The 17,769-nt window shown below is 51.6% G+C and overlaps 2 protein-coding genes across 6 annotated transcripts; both read left to right on the top strand.

The window, feature by feature from the left end:
- The first annotated feature begins 321 nt into the window (after window positions 1–321).
- LOC141935596 (butyrophilin subfamily 1 member A1-like) lies at window positions 322–11,566 on the top strand. Of its 3 annotated transcripts, XM_074851985.1 has the most exons (11): window positions 323–1,113; window positions 1,668–1,772; window positions 3,720–4,067; window positions 4,611–4,892; window positions 6,659–6,763; window positions 7,351–7,371; window positions 7,986–8,006; window positions 8,668–8,688; window positions 9,141–9,161; window positions 10,153–10,185; window positions 10,645–11,566. In XM_074851985.1, the coding sequence occupies exons 2-11, from the start codon at window positions 1,688–1,690 to the stop codon at window positions 11,160–11,162; spliced, it is 1,455 nt and encodes a 484-aa protein (XP_074708086.1). In that variant the 5' UTR covers window positions 323–1,113; window positions 1,668–1,687; the 3' UTR covers window positions 11,163–11,566. The 3 variants fall into 3 exon arrangements, with proteins under 3 accessions (XP_074708087.1, XP_074708086.1, XP_074708088.1); XM_074851986.1 differs by lacking the exon at window positions 6,659–6,763 and having other exon boundaries at window positions 322–1,113; XM_074851987.1 differs by lacking the exons at window positions 323–1,113; window positions 1,668–1,772 and adding an exon at window positions 1,782–1,994.
- A 329-nt stretch (window positions 11,567–11,895) lies between these two features.
- On the top strand, window positions 11,896–17,769 carry LOC141935593 (uncharacterized). Of its 3 annotated transcripts, XM_074851980.1 has the most exons (3): window positions 11,896–11,947; window positions 13,803–14,223; window positions 15,265–17,769. In XM_074851980.1, exons 2-3 carry the CDS (start codon window positions 14,122–14,124, stop codon window positions 17,398–17,400), a joined length of 2,238 nt encoding a protein of 745 aa, XP_074708081.1. In that variant the 5' UTR covers window positions 11,896–11,947; window positions 13,803–14,121; the 3' UTR covers window positions 17,401–17,769. The 3 variants fall into 3 exon arrangements, with proteins under 3 accessions (XP_074708081.1, XP_074708080.1, XP_074708082.1); XM_074851979.1 differs by lacking the exon at window positions 11,896–11,947 and having other exon boundaries at window positions 13,734–14,223; XM_074851981.1 differs by lacking the exons at window positions 11,896–11,947; window positions 13,803–14,223 and adding an exon at window positions 14,237–14,720.

A 17,769-nucleotide genomic window follows, 5' to 3' on the forward strand; every position in this document is an offset into this window, starting at 1 on the left:
TCCTACTCACTACTCAGCCAAGCTCACCAACCAGTTTTACCTGTGACTGGTCCCTTTTACACCCCTTTCTGCTGGTTGCCTCACTTTGTCCCCCCTGATTCCCTTCTGCTGCACATGCCTTTAGATATCCTTCCACTGACACCCCCCAGTATCGGGCACCCCTCGCTTTGCATCCTTACAGATGCAGAAGCCAGGCTGGCCCTGACGTGGCGCCCGCAGATTTGTGACAGCCCAGTGATTAGCAGGAGTGGTGAGGTTGGTTTATTATATTTATCTCTGCTATCATTTGTTGGACAGGTCTGTGTCTCTGTACGTTTCATTTATCACCTCCCTCTCTTCCTTGTCACCCCTTTTGATGAGGTGATCAGGCCCCTTTACCCAAGCGGATGCTCTCAGCCCCGCCGTGCACCCACGCTCCCGGCCGGGGACGGGAGGGGGCTGGACCCGGCTGGACCCAGCACCCGCTGGAGCCGCCTTGGTGACACATCCCAGAGCAGCAGCTTTCTCTGGACACACCATCTTCTATGGCCTCGCCTCTTGGCCAGAGTGGGAATTGCTTTTAAGCAATTTTTAAGCTAGTGCTGGGCTTTGCTCCCACCCCGGCACCGCCTCTGGGTGTGAAGCCCTTTTCCGTCACCTCCGCGCTCTTCCCAGGGACACGCGAACTGCTGCCGGCGTCCATCCCCTCCCAAGCCGGGGAGAGCTGCGGGAAAAGCCTGCGTACGCAGCCGTGGAGGGTGTCTGCAGCAAGGATACGCCCGCGAATGCTACCAGAAGATGATTTCCGGAGCAAAAGTATTGCCAAAGAAAAGGCAAATCACTCAGCTACTTTCATTTTTGATTGGAGGCAGCGCAGCAGGAAACGGGTGGCAGGCTGCGACACAGAGGGACATTTTTGTTTGATTTTCAGACAGGGAAATGCTTAACGCTGATTGGGGTGGCCCCTCCAGATGCAGCCGGTGACAACCAAGGAGCTCCTGCCCCCACCCAGAGCCCACGAAGGAGCTCGGGGCCTCCAGAAAGCTGCAGATTGAAATCGCTTTCTGCCATCTGCCAAAATCAGTCGTGGTCTTCACATCTCGTTAACAAACGCTGGGACTAAGTCAGCAAGTGGTAAGAGGGTTTGGGGGGTTTTGGAGCAGGGCTGGGTCCCATCTTGGGTGGGTGTTGAATTTGTGTTCTGCTTTCTCTGTTCTGAGACGTCCTCCCACCCTCGGTCCGGTGGCAGGGGACGTGCCACTGAGTCACAGATTTGTCCCAGAGGAGGAGCGCACAGCCCCAGCTCCATGTGCGTTTGGTCTGGGTTTCTCCTTCTCATCCTGGGCCTTTCCATCTCTTTCTTGCGGCTGGAGAAGAAAAGCAAGGGCTCCATATTAGAACAACTGCCACTTTTTCATGGAATTAGAGATGTTGCAGCTTGTCATTTTTTCCCTCAGGGGAAATTCCTACAACTTTTGGGTACTTTGTATGCAAAGGACCAAGCAAAGGCAGGCTGATGATGGAAAATTGATTTCAGCCTTTAGCATCTGAGGGTCTTCCCTAGATGTTATAAAAAGGGGCTGCAATCAACAATAAACCCTTTTAAAAGTGAATACTGCCTTTTTCTGGCATTATTTGTTTATCCTTGCTTTTTATTTTATCCTTTCCCTCTCCTTCCCCATCTCCAGGTTGTGCTCCAGCAAAGAGGATGCTCTCCGCTTCCCACCTCTGCTGCTCTCTGCCAGCTTTTATCATTTATGGTTTAGTTTTCCAAGTTCACGAGCTGCAGTCAGGTAAGGATCCCCCTGGTTCTTGCTGATCCCTGTGGCATTGTTTCCAGAATGAGTATTTTCCCAGTTGCCAGTGGAGAAACTCCCTGTGAAGGGCAGAACACAGAGCGGGGACAGACCCTTTGCCATAAACCACGTCCACTTCTAAGAGCACCAACATCCCTCTGGAACCTGATTTATTCCTCCAGCCATGTCAGCACAGACATCCGCACAACCTCACTGAATGTAGGTGGAGATTAGACCACAGAATCATAGAATGGTTTGGGTTGGAAGGGACCTTGAACCTCATCTAGTTCCAACATCCCTGCCACGGGCTGGGACACCTTCCACTAGCCCAGGTTGCCCAAAGCCCCGTCCAACCTGGCCTTGAACCCTTCCAGGGAGGGGGCAGCCACACCTTCTCTGGGAAACCTGTGCCAGGGCCTCCCCACCCTCACAGGGAAGAATTTCTTCCTTAGATCTAATCTAAATCTAGCCTCTTTCAGTTTAAAACCATTACCCTTTGTCCTATCCCTACCCCCCTGATCAAGAGTCCCTCCCCCCTTTCCTGTAGCCCCTTTCAGTCCTGGGAGGCCACTCAAAGGTCTCCCCGGAGCCTTCTCTTCTCCAGCTGAACCCCTCCAACTCTCTCAGCCTGTCCTCACAGGGGAGGTGCTCCCGCCCCTGAGCATCTTCGTGGCCTCCTCTGGCCCTGCTTGAGCAGGTCCGTGTCCTTCTGATGCTGGTGTCCCCAGAGCTGGACCCAGCACTGCAGGGGGGTCTCACCAGAGTGGAGTAGAGTGGGAGAATCCTCCCCCTCACCCTGCTGCCCACACTGCTCTGGATGCAGCCCAGCACACAGGTGGCTTTCTGGGCTGTGAGCGCACGTTGCTGGCTCATAGTTTTTCATCCACTGATACCCCCAAGTCCTTCTCCTTGGGGCTGCTCTCCATCCCCTCCTCGCCCAGTCTGGATTTGTGCTTGGGATTGCCCCGGCCCATGGGCAGGACCTTGCACTTGGCCTTGTTGAACTCCATGAGGTTTGCACAGGCTCCCAGCCTGTCCAGGTCCCTCCGGATGGCACATCCCTTCCCTCCAGCATGTCACCACCCCACACAGCTTGGTGTCGTCAAGATGATGCCGATGAGTTGATTATAGTTTGCTTAGTTATAGTTATAGTTATAGTTTAGTTATAGCTTGCTGCCATTTCCCTCCTTGATTTTCCTGTTCCCAGCATGTTCCCAGCATGTCATCACTTTACTGGGCTGTGTCCAGGATGCGCTGGATCCTTTGCAGAACAAATTCAATAAAGGGAAAAAAACACAAAAAAATTCTTTTAAAAAATATTCTGGGCTCTTTTTCTGTTAGATTGCTGACCTGAAGGTGCTTCTTCAAGGCAGCCCTGGCAAAAGGATGCTGCACAACAGTTGAGTTGAAAGTTACCTTGCCAAAAAAAAAGTTGATTCTCTTTTGTTTTCCTTCAACTAGAAACCACTTTCTCTGTGAATTGAGTGGCCAGCTTATTAATAAACCTTTTCTTTTTTAATTTCCAAAGATGCCCAGAGCACCTGAAATGTTTCTGTTTTCTCTTGTAACAGGTGCAAATAGCTGAAGATATTTGAGTTTTATTTGCAAATAGCTGAAGATATTTGAGTTTTATTTGTACCCAAGTTGTCTCTTTTCTCCAGGCAATCACCCAGAAACCTTCCAGCCGCTTCCTTCATTCCTTTTCCTGCTTTCTCCCTGCCCTGAGCAGCATGGCAGCACTTGGTCCCTTGACAAAAAGTCATCTTTTAGGGATGTGAAGGACTTTCATGGCAGTGCAGGACAGGGAGGCAGAGGAACGGGCAGTGGCCCGGCCCCAGCCTACTCACCGTGCTGCCTGCGCGGAGCAGCATCCGCTGGTTTTCTGAGCTCAGTCACCACAGCAAACTCATGGTTATTTCTTCTTCCTCCGGGGGTTTCTCCCAGCTTCGCTCAATGTGACAGGACCCCCCAGCCCCATCACCGTGGCCATGGGCAAGGACGTGGTGTTGCCCTGCCACTTCTCCACGAAGCACAGCACGCGGGACATAGAGGTGACCTGGTTTCGGGAACACTTCTCGCCCTTTGTGCATCGCTACAAGGGGGGCCAAGACCTGTACGGGGATCAGATGCTTCAATACCAAGGACGCACCGAGCTGCTAAAGAACGGCCTCACCAACGGCACCGTGGACTTGAAGATTTTCCGTGTCCAACTGTCTGACAAAGGGAATTACACCTGCTTTGTTCACCATGACTCAGAATACGATGAGGCTGTGGTGGAGCTGAGGGTGACAGGTGTGTAGTCCATGTCCCTGGTACCTCTAATTTATTTGCTCATAGCCAGTGTTCTTCTTCCCTATCTTTCCCAGAAGCAATTTCAGGTGGTTGCTTTGGAAATAGTGTTTTATGGTTGAAAATACCCAGAATGTTCCAGAGAGGTAAAATTGCCTACCAAGCGGTTGGAAGGAGCTCGTGAGATATGCTACCTACTTCAGAAATGTTCTTGATATCGTTTTCTTCATCTAAGTGAGCGTAAGAAAAGAATTTGGTGTTTGATAATCAAGTAAGAATGTCTTGGTTCGTGCTTTTATATTTTAATATCTAGGCCTGCAGATTATTTTGCTGCAGTAGAAGCCTCCAGAGCAGATCATCAAGTTATGTGAAAAAGACAGCAGGAAATGTCCTGACTCCAGCTGACACTTGTCTTAAAAAGAACCTCGAGATTTGTCTGTGTTGCAGTTTATCCCTTCTTGTCAGGGAGAGGAACAGCCAGGCCACCTTATTCCCCCGAGATCTGGCACCCTGCAGGATCACCTGAGGGTCTCTGTTTCCCCGCAGCCGGCGGCTCTGCCCCGCTCATCGCGCTGGAGCGCTACGAGGACGGGGGGATCCGGGTGGCCTGTCGCTCGGCCGGCTGGTACCCGCAGCCCCAGGTGCTGTGGCAAGATCCCCACGGGCAGCATCTCCCATCCCTCTCGGAAAATATTACCCAGGACAAGAGCGGACTCTTTGCAGCAGAAAGCAGCATAATCTTCACCAGAGGAGGGAACCAGAAACTTTCCTGCTGGGTCCGACATGCCCTGCACAGCCAAGAACGGGGATCAGCTTTTTACATATCAGGTGAGTAGAGGACAAGGCCAACACTGTTGATTGCCAGCGGCTGAACATGAGCCAGCAGTGTGCCCAGGTGGCCAAGAAGGCCAATGGCATCCTGGCTTGTATCAGCCATAGCGTGGCCAGCAGGGACAGGGAAGGGATCTGACCCCTGTGCTCGGCACTGGTGAGGCTGCCCCTCGATGAGTGGGTTCAGTTTTGGGCCCCTCACTCCAAAAAGGCCATTGAATGACTCGAGCGTGTCCAGAGAAGGGCAACGGAGCTGGTGCAGGGTCTGGAGCACAGGTCTGATGGGGAGCGGCTGAGGGAACTGGGGGGGTTTAGTCTGGAGAAGAGGAGGCTGAGGGGAGACCTCATGGCCCTCTGCAACTCCCTGAAAGGAGGGTGCAGAGAGGGGGGATGAGTCTCTTTAACCAAGTAATGAGCGATAAGACAAGAGGTAATGGCCTCAAGTTGCGCCAGGGAAGGTTTAGACTGGATATTAGGAAGCATTTTTTTACAGAACGGGTAGTCAGGCGTTGGAATGGGCTGCCCAGGGAGGTGGTGGAGTCCCCATCCCTGGAGGGGTTCAAGAGGCGGGTTGACATAGCACTGAGGGATCTGGTGGAGTTGGGATCTGTCAGTGCTGGGTTAACGGTTGGACTGGATGATCTTCAAGGTCCTTTCCAACCGAGATGATTCTGTGAAATTCTGTGAAAAAAACACCCTTTTAAGGTTTCTGATGGAGCTGTGCTGGGAAAGCACCGGCAGCAGAAAGTCTCAGGTGCATTTTGCAGGCTGCATGTTCAGCGCATCAAGTGTATTTTGCACACGCAGCGTGCGAACAGCTGAGGCTTTGTGTAGCATTTGTACAGGTGTGCTGCCCAAATGTACCAGTTCGGTCTTGAACGGTGGGTTTAGAGGGGAAAAAAGACAACCCTCATTGTAGCAGAGTTTAAATACAAACACTCATGACACTAGAGCCAAACAAAAGGAAAGAACAACCCATGCACTTAGTCTCCCCTACTGTGAAATCCTGTTCTAGTGGTTTGATATGACAAGTAAATGGTTTTGTCTCGTTTTAGCATCTGCATATATTGAATATCTTTTAATTTTTTTCTTGTCACACAGAAAAGCTCCTTTGTTACTGGAAGATTGGTTTGGGTTGGGGGGTGTATCAGAACAGCGCTGCAATGGTGAACTGGACTAACCATACACCAAACTGCGCTGCAGTATCATGTGCTTTTCAGCTGCATCCTATTCCTTTTTTACTTTGGGAATGAACAATTTGGGGAGATTTTATTTCCCTGGGTACCTTTGTCCTGGTGATACCGGTGTGCTGTTGATGCATATGTTACCCTGTTTCTGATCTTATGTTGCCTAATGAAATACAGTATTTTTTTTCCAAAGGAGAAAAACCCTTGATTTAACTAGAAATAATTTGGTTAGAAATCCATTTTCCCTTTGAAAAGGGACACAATGTATACAGACAAAACATCATCAGCCTCAGACTAGTGCTAAATTGCCAAAATGGATTTTTTTTTAATTTTTTTTTTTTTTTTTTTGGTGGAGTAGCGTCAGGAACTGATTTTCACCCTCAGTGGGATTCAGACCTGCTTGGGATGAGCTTGTGTGAAATAGAAACGGTTAATGGTTTATTAACGGTAAATTAACGATTGGACTAGATGATCTTCAAGGTCCCTTCCAACCTAGATGATTCTGTGAGTCTGTGATTCTCCTTCCCGTTGCTACCTGCAGAGTAACCTAACTGCTTTGCGGGTTTTCTTTTTCAGATCCCTTTTTCCAAAACGCCCAGCCTTGGATGACCGCCCTGGGTGTGGTCCTGGTTGCTGTAGTCGCTCTCTTTATTATCGCTGTTTATCTATTTAAAATGAAAGGTAACATCCCGGAGCAGTGTTTGAGGAAGGGGAGTGGGTGGTTGTGCTGCTCAGCCACCTTTGGTTTTGACAGACAAGTGGGTTTGAGAAATGCCCGGATGGTCCTGGAGTCTTGTCTCAGTGTCTCGGACACACGTATGGTGCCAGGCAACTTAAAGACCTGAGGATTTAACTTCTGGTGAGAAAAGAAAGGTTGTTTCTCCAACAAAAAGTCTAGCAAAGAAGGAAGTGGGCATTAAAGCAGCGTGAGCCAACCATTCCTCCGCCCCAGCTGAGGGTGGATTCTGCCTGCAGAAATGGAGCAATAACTTGCTTGGCCCTGCAAAAAAACCCTGGCACTTTTGGGGGCCTGGCAGGGCTTCCTTTCCTTCTGAAACACCCCTCAGGGAGTAAATAATACAGAGGAATAAAGGAAATGTTTGTTACCAAAAGGGATGGAGCCGGTGGGTCATGCAGGCACTGCAGCGCTCCCAGACCCCGCGGCCTTTCTGACTTGCAAGTGGCTGTAACTCCTGCTGTGGTTTAATCAGTGCTCTTTGGAAGGGATGATTTTTTAAATTACTTACATTTCTTTCTTTCCTTCACAGGAAAACATGAGAAAAAAATAGGTAAGTTTACTTTCAATTTTCCATAAATTGGAGAATTCCCTCAAATGGAAGAATTCATGGGGCCCATTTCTGGTGGATGTGGGGGAAGGAAATGCTTTGGCTAGCAGCTAGAGAAAATTCTGAAATTAATTTATGAAATGATGCAATGATGAAATGATGTTGTAATTTTAAAGAAAAACACTGCAGAAACAAAGAAAGCATGAAAGGTGTTGTACCAACAGTGAAGTTTGCTTTTCAAAGGGCTCTTCTCAAAGCTGGAGGAAGCTTTGGGGTAGCACATTCCATTTTGCAGGGACCTCAGCTTTGTCTCAGCACTAAAAAAACCACAGGGACAGGGTGGTCAGGAAGCACTGAAGGTGAAATTTAACCCCATGCTCCTCCCTTGTCCGTGCAAACCTGCCCCTTCACTGCTGCCCTGTGGCTGGAACCCTTGCTTAGGTCTCCAGCATTGCAGTGCTGGCCTCTGCCCAAGGAGGGGTCTGGGAGGGAGGGTAAGATCTCCCAAAGTCTTGAGGAGCTCCTGGGCTCAAGCTTTTCCTCCCCACCCAACAAGTGTATCAGGGAAAAAGGAATCAGCGTTGGTGGTGATGCTCTGTTCTGGTTTTGCTTTTCAGCGATGCAAGCGGCAGTACTGCGTAAGTCTGGCCCCCATCCTCCCGGTGAAATCCTCTGTTGAAACTTTCAAATTTTTTTATTCATCCTCTCATGCTGTTCAAATGTTCTTTTTAGGCAGATACTTTACTCCCCCCCCCCCCCCCCCCTCCCCGCCTTGACCCCCTAATAATGTGAAAATTCACTCTGAAAAGTCATTAGGTTTTGGTTCTTTTTCCTGAGTGGCTGTCAATGCTTTTTAACACTCAATTTAAGTAGTGAAATGGTACTGAAAAGTAGTTGGTTTTTAGGGGAAGATTATAGAAACCTAAGAAATTGAGAATTTTCTTATAAAAAATTTAGATTGATTATTTACAAGGAAATTTAAAAAAAAAAAAAACACCACAAAAACACTTGAAAAGGGCATATATTTTTGTTTGTGTGCTTGCAGCTCATAGAATTGCCAAGAAATAGTCCTTTGGCTATTAAAAACTCTTGCTAAATTGGTGTCAACGCAGGGGGAAATATATGATGGGGAAAATAAATGCAGGTCAGTTCACTCAGGAATCGTTAACACCCTTGCAATCAGAGCATAACTCAGCACATCTGCTGCCTTCATCACCTTCACCTCTGTGCTCCCTTCGCTGGGGCCCTGGAGAAGGGATCGTGTCAAATAGTAACTGGTCTGTGTTTCTGTTTGTTCAGGGGAACGTGATGCAGAAATTGGTAAGTCGTCTTCTCTTCCTTACAAAGGATTTTTTAGAGTCTGTATAGGGTGGTGGTCTTTTTTTGCCTTTTCACTTTTGAAGCGTGTAATGAACCAAAAAGCGGTGGGGGAAGGGGGGGGAAGGAAGAGAGTGAATGTGGGAATCAAAAAATTGAAAATGGTGTCTGGGGTTGGGGATGGTGCCTGCAGTGGTGGCACAGGCAGGGTGACCATGGCCAGTGATGGGTCCCCCTGTAAGTGAGGGATCTCCCAGAGACCTTTTCCTGCCCCAGATTTGAGCAGGACAACATGTACCATCACCTGCAGAGCTCCAGGCAGGGGGTGGGAGAGGGCTTTGCATTGCCAAGCGTTGCAGGAACCCACTGTCCCGCACGTGGAGGCGGTTACAGCAGAGGTTATATCCAAATCGGTATCCCACAACTGATTTGTGCTGGTTTATCTTCTTTTTCAGAGAAGCAAGCTGATGAACTTGGTGAGTATCAAGACTTTTCAGTTGAGCCAGTTCCTATCGGGGTTTTGCATGTGTGCCATGGTTTTGCCTTTGCTTTTGGGAAAGGGAGAGATAGCAAATACTGAACTCACTTCAGAAACATTATTGTCCTTTGTTCTATCTGTGCTTTTAAGCTATTCCCTGTAATCCTTCTATACTAAGAAGAAAATTCTTTCAGTTTTCAAAGTACAAACAGACCATAAATACACAGACCCCCCTGCAGTGCTGGGTCCAGCTCTGGGGGCACCAACAGCAGAAGGACACGGACCTGCTCAAGCGGGGCCAGAGGAGGCCACGAAGATGCTCAGGGGCTGGAGCACCTCCCCTGTGAGGACAGGCTGAGAGAGTTGGGGGGTTCAGCTGGAGAAGAGAAGGCTCCGGGGAGACCTTAGAGTGGCCTCCCAGGACTGAAAGGGGCTACAGGAAAGGGGGGAGGGACTCTTGATCAGGGGGGTAGGGATAGGATGAGGGGAAACAGTTTTAAATTGAAAGAGGCTAGATTTAGATTAGATCTAAGGAAGAAATTCTTCCCTGTGAGGGTGGGGAGGCCCTGGCACAGGTTGCCCAGAGAAGGTGTGGCTGCCCCCTCCCTGGAAGGGTTCAAGGCCAGGTTGGACGGGGCTTTGGGCAACCTGGGCTAGTGGAAGGTGTCCCAGCCCGTGGCAGGGGGGTGGAACTAGATGAGGTTTAAGGTCCCTTCCAACCCCAACCATCCTGTGGTTCTGTATGACTGAATCAGGACAGGCAGTGTAATTATATTTGTAGAAAGTAGATGGAGCCCCTTCATGTAGCTTGACACTGAAGTTTTGAAGCTACACACTGTGAGATGACTTTCACAAATATAGCAACAATTCAGAAAACGTGCAGCTACACTGACCTATCATTATTCTGAGCTAATCCAGTAACAAGTGTGTTCTGATGACGTCTCATCTTTTTTGTTGTTGTTGTTGTTTGTTTGTTTGTTTTTATAAAGCATGGAGAAGATACGCAGTGCCTATAGAAGAAGGTAATTAAAGTTGGGCCTTTCAGGGTGCTGAATCGTCTTCCCTGCTTTAATCTCCCTTCTGGGTAGTTTCCCTCCCACAGTGATGCTGGTGGGACTGGGGATGCTTCTGCCAACCCTCACTTTACAGGAGGAATGTAATACTCAGACCCCACGTTCGTTTGGTGCCTACCCCAACGTTCGTTTCAGGAGAGTCGTGGTCCCCAGTGAGCAGTGCTGGCCACGTTTTTAGAGACATGGGGACTTCTTCATGTCTGCTAACCTTCTTCCCTCTCTGCTTGATGTCATCTCTCTGCTTCATTTTCTGTTCCTTGCACTAATATTGTTAGCTCGTGCAGCTTCCCATGCCACAGTCTGCCAGCTATCACTTGCACCCTTTTTCTTCTTCCTTATGCAGCCCCAGCAAAATACGTCTCCTGGGGTGAGCTCTGCCCTGATGTGTTGACTCCATCTCTCCCGCAGTGAAGGTGGTTCTGGATCCAGACACAGCCCACTGTGACCTGGTCCTGTCTGAGGACTGCAAAAGTGTGAAACGAGAAGATACGCTGCAGGACATCCCCGACATCCCTCAGAGATTTAACCCGTGGCGCTGCGTGCTGGGCCGTGAAGGCTTCACCTCGGGGAGATACTACTGGGAGGTGGAGTTGGTGGATGGAGGAGGGTGGACTGTGGGAGTCTCTAGAGAAGATGTGAAAAGGAAGGGAGATATTGAGTTTAAACCGGAGGAGGGCATCTGGGCAGTGGGGAAGTGGGCAGGGAACTTCCAAGCTCTCACGTCCCCTAATCGCACTCTCCTTCCTGAAATCCAGACTCCCACGCGGGTCCGGATCTCTCTGGATTATGAGGAGGGACGGGTGGCATTTTTCAGTGTTGACGAGGAGATTCCCATCTTCACGTTTCCACTGGTGTCATTCGAGGGGATAAGAGTCCACCCTTGGGTCTGGCTGGGTCCTGGGACGTGGCTCAAAATGTGGCCGTGATGAAGGGCGGGAAGTAAGAGAAGACTTTTTTAGGGGACCTCGGGAGTTCAGACTCACAGAAGGATTTAGGTTAGAAGGAACTTGTGGAGGTTTCTGTGGCAGCCACGTGCTCACAGCAGGACTAACCTCAAAGCTGCCAAAGGTCTGTTTGGGCCTTGTTCAGCTGAATTGTGTAGGATCTCCAAGGGGGGAGATCTCGTTACCTCTCCAAGCCCCTGTTCTGGTGCTGCACCTCTCGCAAGGGGAAGAATCAACCCTTTATGTTTGGTCAGAGTTTTCCCAACTGCAGGTGACTGTCACCTTTCATCCTCGCTCTTTACCTGTTGAACAACACTTCCACTGAAAAGACATTCCTGCAACAGGGATTGCTTTTTAAATGTATGGAATAAAGTTACTAAAGTGGGGTTTGTCTGTGTCTGTGGCGTTGTTTCCACCTCTCTTTAGCCTGTGGGGAGTTAGTGTTTGAGAAAATGGTTCACCACGTTGTTAGCAGGAGCTAACGAAGGTATGTCAGTGGGATGGGTCCATGGCTGTGCTTGTCCCCATGCCTGCGCTTGTCCCCATGTCTGCCTGCAGCACAAGCCCAGATGATGAGCTCACCTGTGACCTGGAGACATCCGACACTCTGAGATGGAGCCCACCTTTGGTCGCTCATTCTGGAGGAGGAAAAGCTGCTTTTGCTTCCAGTGCTGAGGAGCCTGGAGCAGGCTCAGAATGTTCCATGTGAGCTGAAATGAAGCTGGAAAAAGCAAAAGTTCATATGAAGAAGGGCATCTCCTACTGAGGTGTGTTTTGGGGTGGATTATTTTGCTGTAGTAGAAACTGCCACCTGCAAGTGGAGGGTAGAAGCATGTGCTTCCTCTGAGGCCAGACATGCTTTAGCACCAGATACTCCATTCAACCGATGCTCAGCGTGCAAGGGAAGGCTTCACCATTACTGCTGAATTCACAGGCTTCTCAGAAATGAAAGAGGATGCATTTGTGTGTGTGCCAGGGTAGGTCTGTTCATGCTCAGCCCAGGGCAGCTCCATCTTCCCGCCCTGGAGGAGCCCGAAGGGAACAGCTCAGAGATGCTATTAGGGCTTTCACCTTTCTCTCCAGGCCTGCCCAGCCCCAGACTAGAGCTCCCAGAGGTTGGTGGTCATGCCTCAGCTCCGTTCCTTGCCACGCACAAGCCCACATGATGCAGCAGATGCTAAATCAGTGGTGAGGCCCGCAGTAGCTGAGGGGCTTGTTGAAGGACCCAGTGACAGAGCATTCCAAAGCGCCCTGTGAACGACAGGGACAGGCAGCATGAGGGTGGCCCCTGCTGCCAGGGCTCTGAAGAGTGGTTAGATGTTCGTGTCCCTAGAGAAGGCTGCTGGGAAGGTGAAGATACAGACCCTGCTTTCTGCACTGGAGAAGAAGCACCATGCTCAAGCCAGGGGTGATACAGTTACATGTTTCTATGACCCTCGGGCACCATCACCTCATGATGTCCTTCCTATTTCCCAGAGTCACATATGGTGTTGGTGAGGTGCTAAAGAAGTGGGAAACAGCCTGGATCATCTTGTTCCCTCCAAACACCCACTCAAAATAGTCTGCAAGTGAAATCAAGGTTGGGGCGACAACCTCATGGGAGATTGACCCTCCAGGTGTGGGAACAGCCTCTGAAGCAGGGGAGGAAGCTGATGGGCTGGACAAAAATGTGAACCCAGAACAGAAATGAAAGAGTGGACTGCAAATACAGGGCAAAATCATCGTTGCTAGCAGGATGGATGACGTAACCCTCATTTCCCTCTTGCCTTCCCCTAAGGGAAGCAGGTTCAGCAAGGAGTCACTGTCCTTGCTTCTTTACTCTCCCCACCCAGATGGCAGGACCCCAGGATCTCTTCTGCCTCCTCACTGCTTGTAATCAGCCATGGGAGGAGTGTGCCTGCAAATGACTCCTGACCTGTGCACCCCTTTCCTGGGGTACAGCGTGCCCCTTCCCCTTCAGCAAGGCTTGTCATAGTCGACTGCTTGGGTCTTCTGCTTCTTCTCCTTCAGGGAGTGAAGAAGGTGGGGTGAAGGACCTTTTGAAGGTGTCCTCGTGTGTTCATCCACCTGGAAAAGGGAGACAGAGAGGCAAAAGTAATGATAAGGGCTGTTGGTTGGGAACGTGGGGCTGCGACATGGAAGACGGACTGGTGGTGTCGTGGGGGTGCTGTAGGTCCAGCGTGAGGGAAAGAGTAGTGCTGTGAAGGAGGAGAAACCACATGCAGGCTTAATCCCTGGGATCCTATGAGAAGGCCAGGGTTACATTTGCTCTCTCCCTTCCTACCTCTGCTTTCTGTTGGAAATTGCTGATGCAGAGCCAAAAAACAGCCTGCCAAGTGCTGCCTCTGCTGCTGCCTCCAGCTCAGTTACTACGAGGTGAACTAAAATGCCCCTGCAGTGAGTGGGCTGGGGGTAAGAGAGAGCCTGGGAGAGGGCACAGGAGGGACAGCTGACCCTGATGGCTATTCCATACCGTGTAGCATCATGCTGAGCAGTAGAAGGGGAGGGGGAGAAGGGAGTTTTTTCAAGGTACTTTTGCATCACTTTTTTTTTTTTTTCTCTTTCTTTCCTTCACTCATTAAAACTGTCTTTAACCCACAAAAGGTTTTTTTGCTTTTCCAGTTCTCTTCCCCATCCCACTATAGAGGCAGTGGACGAGCGGGTGATAGGTGCTTAGCTGCTGGCTGGGGTTGATCCACCACAATCCACAGAATGGAAAACCAGTAGAAAACCATTACCTCCCCGCCTCTGTAGCATTTCCCCTTGCAGCTTTTGGGTGGCCCTCCAGCCCTGCAGTCCAAGATGCTCTGCAGTGACCTATGGGCCAGGGAAGTGGAGACAGCTTGGCTGCAGGAACAGACAGCCGGAGGAACTGCGAAACCGAGCTCCTTCCTCTGTCTCTAATCTCCTTGCCTGGTCTGTGCTGCGGCTTCTCCCACAAATGTTAAAGCTGCCTCTCAGCTCTCCAGAGGAGCCATCCCCATTTTCCCTGGCAAGCCAGAAAGAAAGGATCCCTTGTCTGCACCACAAACAGCTAGCTGAGGTAATGTGCAGAAACTGTTTCTTGCTGGGGTGCCAACTAGCCTGCAGTCCCCGGGTTGAGGTGCCTCAAGAATGGAAGCTCAGAGTGTGCTGAGAAAGAGCTGCCTTGGAGCAGAGGAAGGCGCAAACATTTGTACAAGGGGCCCTTTTCCCAGGATGTAAAAAGGTGTGGCTTGGGGAACAGAGGGACATGCAAGGGCTCCTCCTGGGTGAGACCCCCCTCCTTTACTGTGCAGAAGCAAGAAATTATGGAGCCATTCTCTGGCTGAGACTTTTCCAAGGAGACAGTGATGGGGCAGCGCAGTTAAAGCGAGGGCTGTGCTGAAGGACAGGAGATGGGTTTGGCTGCTCAGGAAGCCGCAGGTCCCTTCCCACAGCTGTGTGTGCTGATAGAAGGCCTGGGCAGCCCTGCCACCAGCGCTGCCGCCAGAGCAGCACCCGATCCGCAGGCAGGACGGAGGCAAAGAGGCAGCTGGGCAAACGCTGGAGGGTCCACGGGTGAGTCCCAGGGAAGCAGCATCCATCAGGGCCTGGGCACACGGGGCAGCCGTGTCTGTGCTTGGGAAGCTCTTTTCACATGATTCATGCCTCTATCTTGTGAATCCAAATCTATCAGAGGGCTCAGCTGGCACTGGGTAAGAGCATATTCAGGGAGCCTCTGCCAGGACATGGCTTCTCTGGGCTGGGACGGGTGTGGGTATTGCAGAGACGTGAACACCACAGACCTACTGCTTTTGCTGTGAGGAGGCACGTGAATCAGGTTCTCGCCCCCCTCCCCCGCCCCAAGACAAGGATGAGGTGAGCAAAAGGGCAGAGATGGTGTCTCCTTGCCAAGGCTGAGATGATGGGGTGGGTGCTGACAATAGGTGTGGGACTCATCTCTCCCTTCCATCCTCCCAGGGAGGAGCTGCAGGGCTCAGAGGGCTCCCAGAGGGTCTGGCGGGGGATGCCAGCTCTGTTGCAAATGGTGCTTGTGTGGGAAGAAAGGCGACATGTAGATGTGTGTCTGCCTGTGCCCACACCTCTTGGCTCTTCCCTCCAGGCCATGTGGGTCCCTGCCCTGCTCCTGCTCATCATCCCAGTCCTGCTGCCCCCAGCCAGCACTACTGACCCAGACCAGCCCTGCCCGTCAGAGATGAACAAGGTCAAGGACCTTCTGGAGGTGAACTGCACAGGGCAGACTCTCAGTGCAGTGCCCCCAGGCCTGCCTGTGGACACGGGCATCCTGCTGCTCAGCATCAACCGCCTGACATCCCTCTCCACTGCTGCCTTCCTGCCCCTCCCCCAGCTGCAGGACCTCGACCTGTCCAACAACGGGCTGGTGGCTCTGCGCACCGGGCCCCTGCTGCCATCCCTGAAGGAGCTGATCCTCTCCCACAACGCGCTGAAGGCTCTGCCTACCCTACAGGGCCTGCCCGCGCTCACCCGCCTGGCCGTGGCCCACAACAGCTTGGCAACGGTGGACCCACGGGCTTTCCAAAATGTGTTACAGCTGAAGGACCTGGACCTGCGTGGGAACCAGCTGCGGACGCTGCCCCAGGAGGCCTTTGCAGGGCTGAGGGCACTCGAGGACTTGGACCTCTCAGACAACCTCCTGGAGGAGCTCCCCAAGGAGCTGCTGCAGGATCTGCAAAAGCTGGTGACCCTCTGGCTCTCAGGGAACCGCCTGCGGACCCTGCCCAACGAATTCTTCCCTGAGGGGCACCTCTTCATGTATGTCTTCCTCACTGAGAACCCCTGGCACTGCGACTGCGACCTGCTCTACCTGAGGGCCTGGATCCGGCAGAACGAAGGCAGTGTCTATCAGCCGGAGCGGGGTCTGGAGAAGACAAAGGTGGAAGTCGCCCCTGAGAAGGTGCTGTGTCACAGCCCTGCTGAGCATCAGCGGAGGCCCATCATCTACTTCAAGCCCAACTGCAGCAATGTGGGGGATGAAGAGTATGACTACTATGGTGAGGAAGAAACAATGGAAAAAGCTACCAGGATGGCCCCAGATCCATCCATCCCCAAAGAGCACACTACCATGCCCCGTGCTGTTACCTGGCTTCCCCTCACTACCGCAGAGCCTCCCCTCAGCACCCCTTGTAGCTCCACCCTTGCCCCAAGCACTTTGCTGGAGATGCCTTCAAGCACCAGAGCTCCCAAGACCACCACTCCCGTGCCAGCCAGTCCTGCCCTCACACCCACACAGACCCCCAGCACTGCCACCGCTCTCATTTCTGCTCCCGCCAGCACCCCGCACAGACCCACCACCCCCATCTCGAACACCTCACTGCCAACCACTACGAGCACCAGACCTCCCAGCACAAGCAGCGGTCCCCAAACCACCCTCAACACCTATGCCACTCTCATGGTGTCCACTGGCATATTTTCCACCAGCTCCACAGCAGTGCCTTCTCCTGCCACGCTAGAGGCCTCTTCCGCTGTCAGATCTTCATCTCCTCCTCTGACGTCAACCACACCAGCGATCTCCACCACCATGCTTTCCACTCAGGCCCCAACACTGTCGACTCCCCTGGATACCACACGCTTCAACCAGCCTGAACCTTCCCCTCCACCTGGACGTCTCCCCTTCTGCCCGTGCTCCATCCCAGAGCTCACCATACCTGTGCTGCACTCGCGGGCAGGTGGGGAGGGTCCACAGTGGGGGCAGTGGGTGCTGAGGCACTGCTGCCTATTGCACTGGGTGCTCTACCTGGCCTGCTTGGTTCTGCTGGTCCTGACCGTGCTGGCTTTAGCAGGCTGGCTGGTGTGGGTGTGTCTGGTGGGACGGCCCTCCTGGCGCAACTCCCTGCAGACCCAAGAGGTGCAGTGTCCTCTGCTGAGGTGGAAGGAGTCAACAGAAGGAAGCCCTTCAATGCATCTCAGCAGCTTCAAAAGCCCCCTCCAGCGCCCCACGTTCTGTACCATCAAGGAAGTGGAGTTGTGCCCTGAGGTCACTTACTGCACAATTAAAGATGTGGAGATACAGCGCAGTCCTCCTGCAGATTCCTCCTTCCGCACTACAAAGGAGCTGTGGGTCCACCACAGACCTCCGAATGCTTCGCTCAAGTCTTTCTCCAGGAAGATGACGGTCACAAACCTCGAGTCCCTGAGGACCCCTTCTGCTTACAGCCTGGACGAGGGTGTCGAGGCCATTGGTAATGTCAGAGTGAAATATGCTGACAACTCCTTGTGAATGCTTCTGTACGTTCAGAGAAAGAGATGGAGGGTCATAGCTCTGCTTCATGTAGCCTTGTTTTACAAGGGAAGCCTCTGCTTGCCCAGTGGGGAGCCATCCAGCTCCTTCCTCTAGTGTTACTCTCACACACCCTGAAGTTTCTAGATCTGAAATAATCACTTGGGTAATTGCCAGGGAGGGACACAATGTCTTAAACTGGTCAGTGATAGTTTGGGGCTGCCACTGCCTGGTTTTGGGATGAGTGTGAGGAAGAAGAGCTTACTTTGCATTCTATGCCCCAGCTGCTTCTGTTTGAATGATGCATGTAAAAATGCGCTATGCTTTCAACTCAGTGCCAGGTTGTTAATCACAGAATAAATATTCTCT

This window comes from Strix uralensis, chromosome 27 (assembly GCF_047716275.1).
Source record: "Strix uralensis isolate ZFMK-TIS-50842 chromosome 27, bStrUra1, whole genome shotgun sequence".
Lineage (NCBI taxonomy): Eukaryota > Metazoa > Chordata > Aves > Strigiformes > Strigidae > Strix > Strix uralensis.

What these genes read in the sequence shown, in the direction of transcription:
- LOC141935596 (XM_074851985.1), top strand. Translation starts at nt 1,688, where the DNA reads ATGCTCTCCGCTTCCCACCTCTGCTGCTCTCTGCCAGCTTTTATCATT. An exon ending in GATGCAAGCGGCAGTACTGC is followed by an intron (nt 8,007 to 8,667) that starts GTAAGTCTGGCC and finishes CTGTTTGTTCAG; the next exon opens with GGGAACGTGATGCAGAAATT. An exon ending in GGAACGTGATGCAGAAATTG is followed by an intron (nt 8,689 to 9,140) that starts GTAAGTCGTCTT and finishes CTTCTTTTTCAG; the next exon opens with AGAAGCAAGCTGATGAACTT.
- LOC141935593 (XM_074851980.1), top strand. Translation starts at nt 14,122, where the DNA reads ATGTTAAAGCTGCCTCTCAGCTCTCCAGAGGAGCCATCCCCATTTTCC. An exon ending in ACCACAAACAGCTAGCTGAG is followed by an intron (nt 14,224 to 15,264) that starts GTAATGTGCAGA and finishes TCTTCCCTCCAG; the next exon opens with GCCATGTGGGTCCCTGCCCT.